We start from the raw sequence: 11,852 nt of genomic DNA, 5'->3' as shown, positions 1-11,852 counted from the left end.
GATGTGCTTTGAAAACGATATAGTTAAATACTTTTCATTTAGAAATAAAACGGATATTAGCTAGAAGCAGCACCCGCTGTCCGGCTCCTCCATCTGCAAGATAGACGGCGAATCGTCTCGCAGATAAACAGACCAATCAGGTGGCTGCTTTTCAAAGGAACCGGTACTTCGACCAATGCGAAAAAAGTCAACATTTAGTGACCCGTGCGATTCTTTCACCGCAAGATGGCGGCAAAAACCCACTCCACTGTTATCACTCAAAGACCAGACAGTGTGGTGTGTAATGTTAACACCTCGCCATAGCTTTGTACTAGACTCGACTACCAGACTGCAAAAATATCTTTATTACACCACCATATATTTCCTAACATTCAGCCCTTTCCATCGCACCAACACATAGATTAATTTGCTCCATTTATAAGTACACACATACATGTAACTGGGCATGGCAGGGTGTAAAAAAAACACCCAGCATTGAATGACACACTCACCAGTAATTACAGTTTATTACTAGCAGGAGAACTGGGGCAACCTGAGCTGACGAGGGCATCAACCCCCGGTTTGCTGGGTCGAATGTCTCCATGCCTCACAAATTACAGACACATTCACAGTGGGGGCAAAATTTTACAAAAACTATGGCTTTATGGTTAAAACTCTTCACACGTACATTGTAGACTGCATGTCTCGTAGGTTGTTTGGCCCATAAGTCAAATCAAAATCAAATGTGCGACAACGTCTGTACTCTGCGGTAGGTACAACATTCGTGTCTTTGTTCATCTACCATTAAGCCATGCATATTGAATCATTCTGGAGGACTGACACAAATTTAAATATTGCACGGGTGTGTCGTCAAACACTATTTTCCAAACCATTGGCTCGGTGAAAAAGGACTTTGAGTAAAACAACAAATGTTAAGCATCTTCCAAGTGGATGAGGATTTCAAACGAAGACTCCTCGGTCCCCTCTAAGCTTTCTCTGAAGAGCTGCGAGTGCTGCCATGACGTCTCCCCTTCTCCGCCGCTGAGTCCCGCCACAACTGTGACCTCCGAGGAGCCGGACAGACTCTGGAACGACTGCATCTTCCCGTCTGAAGGTTCAAAACACAGGAGAGGAAATTATTAGGAGGGGTCGTGTCACGCGACAGCATTTTTGAGTAATCAGAATGTCTACTGCGTAACCGTACCTCCGGAGAACTCTGTAGTAATCTGGCCTGCCTGCACGTGCCAGCAGACTTTCCCGGAGTGGAAGGTCTGGCTGCGGGCCATAACGGAGACGGACTTGATCTTCATTCCGGCGGGGGCAAAGTCGAACTTCCAGCTGATGCTTCCCAGAGAGGAGCCTTCCGTTCGAGCTACGTACACCTGAGGAAGGAAACGCGACGCGGTCATCACGCCAGGATCTAAGACAGTGACTTTAGTATGCTGCATTCTCCCATCTTACGTCACTGTATTGCCACAATTAAGCTTTCAAACTGCAGCATCTTGCTTGAGTAAGAATCAGAATCAGGTTCTTCTTTGGCCAAGTAGGTCTTCACATACAGGGAATTTGCTTTGACATTTTGGTGCATAACAATAAATATAGTAAGAGGAAATTAAAAAAAAAAAAAAAGTAGCCACAGGGCCTTTACGGACCACCCGTGCCCAGAGATCCTTCATACCTTCCAGTACAGCTCGGTTAAACGAATCCTTGTGGCGTCACTTGCGTTTCGCTGTACTTACTTCCTGACTGTTGGATGTGGAGCCCTCTGCAGTTAGAAGTCTGTCTTTAACTGTAATGTCTGACGGTTGTGGTTGTCGGACGGTTGCCACAGACATCCGGAAAGGAAACGAATTGTTTTTCAAACAGTACTTTGACCAATGTTGCGTGTTTAACTTTTGACTTCTCGCCGTTTTGAAATCCATTAAATGTTCCTAACAGCATTCAGAATATGTTTTCCTCTGCGCAGCACACTGGGAAAAAAATGTATGTTAAAACTCAAAAGTGTGGGTTTGTCCACCAGACAATAAGAAACTTACCATCTGCCAGTCACTCTCCACTTTTCTGAAGACCGACTCCTTCCTCCATACACACTGATCCCAGCTCCGAATGACCTCAGAGTTGTCGGACACTCGACAGTACTCGTCTTTGGCGGCACTGTAGCGCACATGCAGTAACCGGTCCCTCTTCTCTGTCTCGGTCGGGGTAAACGTGTAACCTGCAGTCTGAGAAAAACACACAACACACCTCGATACCGCGGCTAAGCCTAATATTGATCCTCCGCTAAGTGTGGAGTAAGCTCGGTTATTACACCATATATATGTATATATATATATATATAATATACTGTACCTGTGTGGAGGTCCCTGGGTCGGCCCCTCTGGTCTCCCCCCGTGCTATCCTCCAGGCCAGAGAGCCGGAGTTGCGTCCGCCCAGCTCTCCTGGTTTTTTCTTCGGGGGGGAAATAAACTCCACCAGCTCGACAAGCAGCCTCTCCGTCAGCTCCTTCTTCCTGTCCGGGCTCAGAGACTGCTGCCTCTTTCGTACGGGAGGACAGATGATGGACGGTGGTTTACATCCGAGTCGGTGCAGCAATTAAGTTGCGGGGTGGGTGGGGGGGGGGGGTAAAAGGGACTTACCGAGGCATTGAGTCCGTTAATGGTGTGCAGCAGCCAGGCCTCCTGAACCCTGGTCCTTCTCGACAAAACCTCTGGGTGTTTCCAGGAGTACCTCCAGGTCACATCGACCACCTGCATCACACACACACACACACACACTGAAGTACATGAACCTGATTCATGTTTAAACTACAGTAAACAGCACACAGCACTTTACTGATTGGCCCAAAAGGGGGTTGCTAATCATAACAGGTTAAAATATATAGACAAAGAAAACAGGTTAAGTCATAACTACTAAATAACATGACGTGAAAAGACACCGTCTCAACAACAATGCCAGTCACACGTGCTAGAATGTCATTTCCATCTACCCTCTTATTTGCCCCAATATCATCAAACGTACAACGATGCGTTCCGGTGCAGTAGCCAGCTGTTTTTAGGAAATCACTGAGCTAAATCACTTTTTAAAAGCTGACACTAAAGATTTAGAGGGCAACAATTTTGATAGTTTACAATCTGTTTATAATTTTACCACCACGATTGTCCATGCTGTCATTTTACTGTGTTTTATGGTGTATTCTGTGCACACATCTACTGCATGCCTGACCTGGTCCTTGGAGAAAGCCAGAACGTAGGCCAGCTTCTTCCCCCAGCCGACCTCGTACAGCAGGGGCTTATCGCAGGCGTCTTCGCACGGGTCGCAGTGCAGCCAGCGACGCTGCGCGGCCGAGTAGATCTCGGTCCACACGTGGTCTGAAACGGGGCAGAGAGAGCAGAACGGAGTTTCGCTGAGCCACACTTTATACACTACGTGGATTGACCTGACATCGGACCAAGAACTTATTCAAGATCTTAAATTTGTCCTATTTTAAAATTTGGTTCAGTATGTCACACAGAATTCTATTCTTGAAGGCAGAAAGTGGAAAAGTAAAATTTATAGTTGTTTTTTTTCGTTTTTAGTAGCTTTTCTGTAACTGTCTTTATTGTTATTATTTATTATATCTTGATTTTTCTATTGCACTATACTGTATGCTGCTGTAACATTGCAAGAGCCCAAGGTGACATCATCAAATGTCAGTTTAATGTCATAAAAGACAGAAAGAAACCAGTAGATATTCATTAGAGAAGCTGGAGCCGGAGAGACTTTCAACTTTAAATGACTCTATAGTCGCTGGATTAATTTCCTGCCGAGCGACCAATCGATTAATCAACTGTTCGTTGCAGCTGAACTAAATGACAAACTCCATTCGCGAGACTAACATGTCGGACACAGGAGTGCCAGTAAAGTGCCGCTGCATCTGTCAGTTGTGTACATACCCGTGCTGTCCCAGATATATCTGGCCTCGAGGCCCACGGCTCGGCAGCACAGTGTGAAACAGTTGGCCCACTCCCCACAGCGCCCCCTCCTGGTTTCAAGCAGCTTCTCGGGATTGTTATACCTGGTGTTGACAATGCAGAGCAGACATATATACATACATACATACATACATACATACATCAGTGAAAGCAATCCATTATTCTCCAAGTGTTTCGTGAGTCAAATCCATTCATACTCTTCGTGACTACCAATTCCTTTCATGTGTTAACAGTGAATACTACAAAATAAAAGCCTGTGATTTAACAAGCAGGCCGCATTTCACTGCAACTTAATATCCTACCTTAAAATCATACCACAAAAACTGGTCCTAAACTTCCTCATTGCAGTAGTAAAAACTGAACCAAAATGTCTCTCAATCTCTCACACACACACACACACACACACACACACACACACACACACACACCTGGGGAATCTGGTGGAGAGTCGGCAGCTCTGACAGTAGTGGTTCTCCACTCGCTGGGCTCCCCAGCGGAGGTCATCTGCGGTTGGGCTGAGGGAGCTGCCGTTCTGGGTCGGGCCCCCGCAGCGGCTGCAGGGCAGGCAGTCCACCCAGGAGAAGAAGTCCTGTTTGAACCATCTGAGCAACTCCAGCACCAGGAAATCTTCTATTCCAAGTCTGCACTCTGCGAAACAGGAGAGCAAGTCAGCTGGCCCCACTGAACCGCTGTTCTAAAAAGGGAACATCTCGGCTCTTTGCGCGCCGACAGTGTGAGCCAGGTTCTTTTTCGAACGGGTTGAGGGGACGTCACCTGGATCGGCGCCTTTCGCCTCCTTCAGCTTGTGTTGGGCAGCAGAGGACAGCTGCTGGTGAGGGATGCAGCTCCTGGCTTTCAGCTGCAGCTCGGGGTTTTCGTACAGCATCACGTGTTGAAAGTTTGACTGGAGAGTCACAAAGAAGCTCATGCTGCTCTCCTGGCAGGGAGGCGAGAGAACATCCAGATTACAAACCACAGAACAATGAGAAGTAGAGACGGAGGGACAGTTTATCATAACTGATAACCCTCTCGTTGCCTTGGGAAAAAAACTGAAACACACTCCCCCCAATATCTTAAAATAACAAAACCGTACTAATAGCACAGAGAGGCGTAACATTCAAATTAGCGCATCTGAAGTGGAATTAGCAGTTTTCAGAACATGGTAAATATTCCAACCACTATCTATTGTTAACAAAGAGCTGCTAGACAACCGGTTATGAGTATAGACGCTATAGCCTGCACATGTAGGTGTAAGATCAGGCGTCTGACTGTCATTTTGATCGTCAGGCAACTGATCCGCAGCTATTTTGATCAGCGACTGATTTTTTTCAAGCCATGATTTGATGCTGTTCTCTGTTTTACAGGATTTTAAATTGGAGTATCTTTTGGGTTTTGGACTCCTGGGTCAGACAAATGAACACGCGGGACAGGGATAAAGCCCAGACGCAGAAACAGGAGGGCCTATGCACATGGCGAAGAGCACCTTCATGACATTTGGCACACACTAAGGCCATCATCTGCAGCAATTTGATGCTTTATTTTTAATTTCTTTTGCAGATAATCTGGCAGGGGTCGATCAAAATAAATCTGGGATGAGAAAAATATAAAAACCCTCTCTCCTTGACGCCCCCTCACACTAATCATTTTCCTCTGCTCCCCAATGATAAAAAAAACAGAATTTTATATATACTTTCTGATTGAAAGTATAGGTCATACTACCGACTGCTTATCATGCTGCTACAATGACGTTACGGCTCAATACGTTCAATCACAATTGCTGCCATTTAAACCAGGAATGCTTTACCAAAGATGATGGCGGAGGCGGAGGCGGTGTAACTGGCTGGCTGGAGGCAGCAGCAGAGCTCTCCGGTACTGAGGCTGAGGCCGCTGCCGCCACCGTTGCCACGGCAGCCTGAGCTGTGGGTGGGACGGGCTGTCCTCCGTGCAGCCTCTGGTCCCTCTCTGCTGCTATGGATTCCCTGATGAGCTTCAGCTGTTCCACGGACGCCGACTTGGGGAAGACCAGGTGGGTCTCGGCCTGAAAAGGAGGTGCAGGAGGTTGCAATATTTACCTACAGTTAGGCCGGCGACAGATAACCAAATGGGCCTCAGCTGACACGCATTATTTACCTCCTCGAATCCCATCTCAAAGAGGCATTCCACAGCACCTTTGATGGGCAACAGCTTGGTGGAGAAAGTGGGATTGCCTATGCGGATGGATCTGTACTTCTCCTCATTGGGATACCTGTTGGGAGGCGACATCACATGCGGAAGTTGCTCTGGAGGCTTCTCAGACTATTACGTACAAACCGGATATGTGTTCATAAATGAGAAGCAAACACACACATAATAAATGGGCATCATTAGAAAACAACCGCGGTCTGTTGTGCAAACGAGGCAGCGATATCCTCAAATGTACCGATACCTGCTTTTGCCATTGCACACATTTTCCTACACCCACAATGCTATTGTTCACACGTCGTCGACTCTACAGGAATGTGGCAACTTTAACTTGAGCCATCGCTTCACTCCTGGGCCTAACGTTTATTTTAGAGACAATTCTAGGAGTCTGAATACGGAGAAACTGCTTCCTGGCGAGTCATTCGTATGCCGAATTAACCAGAAGGCCCCTGGGGAGCGACAGAGAGGGTTATGTCAGGGTGTTCTAGTACACAAGGACAACTGCCATCGCTAGATTCCTTTTAGCAGTTTGGTTCGACGCCCCGTGTGTCAACGGCAACAACGGCATGTGCCGGGGCTCAAGCAAAGCCAGGTTAGCTTCACCACCGGCGGTTACACTGCCGGTGACGCGACGGTGTTAGCTGCCGTTGGGTTTACTTGTTAATGCAGCGACAGTTTTTTTTTTCCTAATACAGTCGCAGCTTGACGTTAGCCGACACATCACATCTCAACGCACCGCCGGTGTTAACTGCGTCGTCCAAGTTCGCAGCCGTTACCTTAAAATGTTGTCCGCGTACGTGAGCAACAGCTTGGCGGCGTCTAGAAATACTTCATTTGAATTCTCAAACAGCGTCGTGACTGCTGGCGACACAGCCATACTGGTATTTCTTGCACAAACTAAAAAGTCCTCTCACTGTTGAGCGTGGTAGCTAATGCTAATAGTGCAATATTGGCTAATAGATGTTTTGGGTCCTGACTGTTAGTAGCTGACCTATCAACGCCTGAATGCGTGTTTGCGGCTTTAAAAATATTGTATCTTTATATTGTTAAATATTTTATCTTATTTGATTAGTTTTACCACAATGAGCTTCATTAAACGCCGCTATGTCATCTATTGCTCTAAAGGGTTTAATTACATTTTTAATAATAAACATTTACGCGTTAAACGAATCTGGCGGTCATACAGTCTACCTAAATATAGTTACAGGCAGATTCAAGAATGGACGAGTTTTCACCTTGCAGGAATGTGTTCTAAATTGACAGCTATCTTTCAAGTTGTGCTCGGCCGGGCAAGTTTAAGTTCAGCCGCCTCTGGAGGGCCTTTCACCTTTGGCTCTGTGTCTTTATTCAACTGATATTAAGAGGGACTTCACCAAAGCTACAGGCTAGCTGTGTCAAACTTGACAAGGGACAACAGTATGTCTGCTTTATCACTATCCTGCTGGACTAAACTCCAGCCGAGGCCACAGAACATGAGGGCACTTCTTCAAAAGAGCGCCTGTGTTTGTCCAAATCGAGACGCCAGACACCACAGCTCGGGAACGCACAGAAGGAGGGTTGTTATTACTGGCATAGGGTTGGTGTGTCCTCTGGGCACAGGGACTGCCCTGGCCTGGGACCGCCTGCTTGCAGGCCAGAGTGGGATTGTAAGCCTTGACTCAGAGGCGTACAAGACCGTTCCCTGTAAAGTGGCAGCACTGGTACCCAGAGGGGATGGGCCAGGTCAGTTTAAGGAGGAGAGGTTTGCCTCCCGTGGGGAGATCAGCAGCATGTCGGCAGCCACTGTAATGTCCCTCGGAGCTGCTCAGCTGGCTCTGGAGGACTCAGGGTGGTACCCCAAAACCCCAGAGGAACAGCTCAAGACTGGGGTGGCTGTTGGCATGGGCATGGTGTCACTGGATGAAATCGCTCGCACCTCCATTGCCTTCCAGGAAAGGGGCTACAACAAAGTCAGCCCCTTCTTTGTGCCCCGCATCCTCGTCAACATGGCTGCTGGGCACATAAGCATCAAGCACAAACTGAAGGGTCCCAACCACGCCGTGTCCACAGCATGCACCACGGGCGCACACGCCATAGGCGATGCCGCCAGGTTCATTGCCCACGGGGATGCAGTTGCTATGGTTGCAGGGGGAACAGAGTCCTGCGTGGGGCCTCTGTCAATAGCCGGCTTCGCCAGGGCGCGCGCCCTCGCCACCAAGTGGAATGACAACCCCACGCAGGCGTCGCGGCCCTTTCACCCAGAGAGAGAGGGCTTTGTGATGGGCGAAGGAACGGCGGTGCTCCTTCTGGAGGAGCTGGACCACGCGGTGGAAAGGGGAGCCAGGATCTATGCAGAGGTCCTGGGCTATGGACTCTCGGGGGATGCCAGCCACATCACAGCGCCCACTGCAGATGGAGATGGAGCATTCAGGTGATTTTTTTTTCTGTGGTTCCCGACCTGGGGATTGGCGTTGTTGATGATTCAGGTCACAAGATGATTGATAGAATAGGATAGCGGACAAAAACCCACCTCTGCCACACACAATCATGTTTTTTTCCCTCCAATGTTTGCTTCCAATATCTTCTCTCATTTGAGTTTTTCATTCATTTTAACATTATACAAAAATACAAATAGTGCAAATGTGTATTTTAAAAGAGGGAGGGGAAAGAATCGCCACAGTAGACAGCTCTATAGGCAAAAAGAACAACCCTGGCACCCCAATAATCCTTTATATTCTGTTAGCCAGTACCACAAACCCTCTCTAAGATGTTGCACCCTTAAAGTAGGTCAGAAACACATAACATGTAGAAATACGCCCACAGCCTTATTACATTTCCAACATTTATTATCAATTTAAACAGTTTGAGGGGTGTAAAATAATATATATGTGCAATTTTATAATGGATTAACTTAACTTCTTGTGTCCCATGTAGCCCGGCCTATATTTGAGACACCCTGCCTCAGATCTGTAACCATGCGATGTCTTTGCAGGTGCATGTCTGCAGCCCTCAGAGACGCCGGCATCTCACCAGCAGATGTGACGTACGTGAACGCTCACGCCACCTCCACGCCTTTGGGCGACGCGGCGGAGAACGCCGCCATCAAGAGGCTCTTCCGGCAAAGCGCCGCGAGCCTGGCCGTCTCCTCCACCAAGGGGGCCACGGGGCATCTGCTCGGGGCCGCGGGGGCCCTGGAGGCGGCGTTCACCGCTTTGGCCTGCTACCACGGGGTCCTGCCCCCGACCCTCAACCTGGACCGCACCGAGCCGGAGTTCGACCTGAACTACGTTCCCTGCGCAGCGCAGCCGTGGCGGGCCCCGGGCCGACGGGTGGCCCTCACAAACTCATTTGGATTCGGCGGCACCAACGCCTCGCTGTGTCTCGCCAGCGTCTGATGAGCAGTCGGGCACGACAGAGTTTCACTGACTGAACATCTTTCAAAGGAATTGATAATTCTACAACTACTGGTTGTTTGTAGGAGCTGATTTTAGGCTTGAAAACTGCAAAGATTAAACATTTTGCAAGTTGTTGTATGTTTGTGTTTTATGTTTGTTTGTTTTTTTACATGAAAACGGTCAAAATAACCTTAACTCGTGACCACTGTCGAGATGAAGCTGTCACTTATATTCTCCATTAATCAAATTGTTTGGTCTATAAAACAGCAACACAAATTATAAAATAAACATTGAAGAAATGCCCAGTACAATTTCCTAATATGGACGAATTTGACAGATCTCTTAAGGCAAGAGTAGCTTGAAGACTGTGCTGAGATGGACCTAACTTTAGGCCTTTAGGGCACAAATTAATTAAAAAAATATGTTTTTTTGTATCTGGTCTGGTCCCTGGCATGTCTTGGCCTTCACCTGCCGTGTGAAAGCCACCAAATGCAGTCCTCAAACTGAGACGAGGGTTATTTGTGATTCAAGCCCATACAGTATTGTGACCGGTTGTTATCATATGACCAAAGGTTCGCGTGAATGAAGGCCGGGGAGTGTGGCCGAACGCCCTGGATCCTATTAAGCGGAACCTGCGGGCTTAGGTTCTCTTCATCATGTGCTGTTCTGGCAATTTTGTGCATCGATCAAAAACGTCCTTGAAAGTTCCTTTCTTAGATTTAATACTTTTAAAAAGTGTTTTCAGACATTTTTGTTTGCGGGTCAACATTTTCTTCAGGCAGTGGGGGGCTGCACTGGAGGAATTTGAACTGATGGAAATCCATCTTTTCTAAAATCCCGGGTCGGGACCTGACAGGGACTGGATTCGTCTCAGACGCAGTAGTGGAGGAAGTCTTCAGATCCTTTCTCTAAGTAAAAGCACCAATACCACAAGGTATAAAAATACCTATCTATTACTAGTATAGTATAGTATAATTTTGCATTCAAAATTTGACTCCATTAAAAGTAAAATGTACTTAAAGTATCAAAAGTAAAAGTACAAAAAGCTGCTCAAGGTGAGCTAGTTTTAATTACCATATATACAGTTGGGGAGTTTAATCCGGTAGTTTCCAACCTAGGGGTTGGGCCCCCTCAAAAGGGCCACGAGATAAATCTGAGGGGTCGTGGCATGATTGATCAGGCAGGAAGATTATTTCGATAATTGTTTCCCACTGTTCTGTAAAATATTGGACAATCTGACCTCTTCGTGCCTCGAACAGTTATTTAAATGGAACCACCTGAACCGTTTTGAGGGGAAACAACTCCCAGACATGTGAAACATGACAAGAGGCCCCAGCCAGCCACTGGTTTCAGTCTTTAATGATGAGTTGTATTGTGTGAAATCTGTAGCTGTCAAATAAATGGAGTGGAGTAAAACGTACAATATTGCCCTCTGAAATGTTATTGAGTAAAAGCATCCAAAGAAGCATACAAAAGTACCTCGAAGTACAGTAGTACATGTACTTTCCACCACTGTTTCCATGGAAGATCCAGTCCCTATACCTGTGTTGAATTGCTTTGGCTGCGCTGCAAAAATGAGCCTTTCACTGCTGGACCTAGAACAACGAGTGAGACCCGTGTTCCAGCAGGTGGCGCTGGCTCACAGCGAGTCCCGCACGCTGCTTTCATGCACATTTCCAGCGCCGTTCACATTTTAGGCATTCAGGTTAAGGCACCCGAGTACAACAGGGGAATAAACATCACCACATTTACAAGCATCCTGAGTGGCCGAGGTCAGAAGTCCAGGGCTCAGTGCTGTTCATATTATCCCTGCCTGACCTGAAAGCAATCACGAGACATCAGAGTGCTCGGAAGAGAAACGGCAAGACAGCTTTTTAGACCCATTAGAGTAAATTGAGAGGAAATCATCCAATAGCAGAGGCTGATGTGAGTAATTGCATTAAGGAGATAATGACCGCTAATTGCCCGCTGTTAGCTTCCTTTATCCAACCTGTGTTTCCTTTAAACAGGAACCCAGGCTCCAAAAATCGCTCGGACAATTTACAGCACTTAGGGAATAAGTGGCGCTGTAGGCGCTCGCAGCCAACTTCAATAACATCCTAATGCAGGCGTGATCTCACAGCGGCGCCTTCCGCGGTCACTCACGAAGGCGCTCCGGCTTCAACCGAGATCTCGGGACTCCGTGTCGTTCTCGGCTTCTGGGTCCGGCCTGGTCTGGGCCTCTCTCCTCCGGTGTTGAGAAAACGAGGGGATGAGTAAGAGAGGTCAGTTGGGGACAAAGTGCCATTACGTCGGGGTTGAAAAGGAAAGTAATGGAGTAAACAGCGCCCTAAGGGGAAAAGGACGT

The 11,852-nt window shown here is 47.4% G+C and overlaps 2 protein-coding genes across 2 annotated transcripts; one reads left to right on the top strand and one right to left on the bottom strand.

The window, feature by feature from the left end:
• Positions 1-491: 491 nt before the first annotated feature.
• Positions 492-7,059, bottom strand: ngly1 (N-glycanase 1). Its single transcript, XM_070921733.1, has 12 exons — positions 6,908-7,059; positions 6,081-6,195; positions 5,755-5,988; positions 4,725-4,887; positions 4,379-4,598; positions 3,912-4,033; positions 3,202-3,347; positions 2,616-2,726; positions 2,329-2,514; positions 2,016-2,201; positions 1,184-1,361; positions 492-1,087 (listed from the first exon to the last, which is right to left on the bottom strand). Exons 1-12 carry the CDS (start codon positions 7,006-7,008, stop codon positions 912-914), a joined length of 1,938 nt encoding a protein of 645 aa, XP_070777834.1. The 5' UTR covers positions 7,009-7,059; the 3' UTR covers positions 492-911.
• A 490-nt stretch (positions 7,060-7,549) lies between these two features.
• oxsm (3-oxoacyl-ACP synthase, mitochondrial) lies at positions 7,550-9,623 on the top strand. Its single transcript, XM_070922270.1, has 2 exons — positions 7,550-8,541; positions 9,103-9,623. The coding sequence occupies exons 1-2, from the start codon at positions 7,550-7,552 to the stop codon at positions 9,503-9,505; spliced, it is 1,395 nt and encodes a 464-aa protein (XP_070778371.1). The 3' UTR covers positions 9,506-9,623.
• Positions 9,624-11,852: the final 2,229 nt, after the last annotated feature.

This window comes from Enoplosus armatus, chromosome 16, assembly GCF_043641665.1.
Source record: "Enoplosus armatus isolate fEnoArm2 chromosome 16, fEnoArm2.hap1, whole genome shotgun sequence".
Lineage (NCBI taxonomy): Eukaryota > Metazoa > Chordata > Actinopteri > Centrarchiformes > Enoplosidae > Enoplosus > Enoplosus armatus.
Note: the sequence above shows the minus strand (reverse complement) of the source record. Positions and strands in the feature narration are given on the sequence as shown.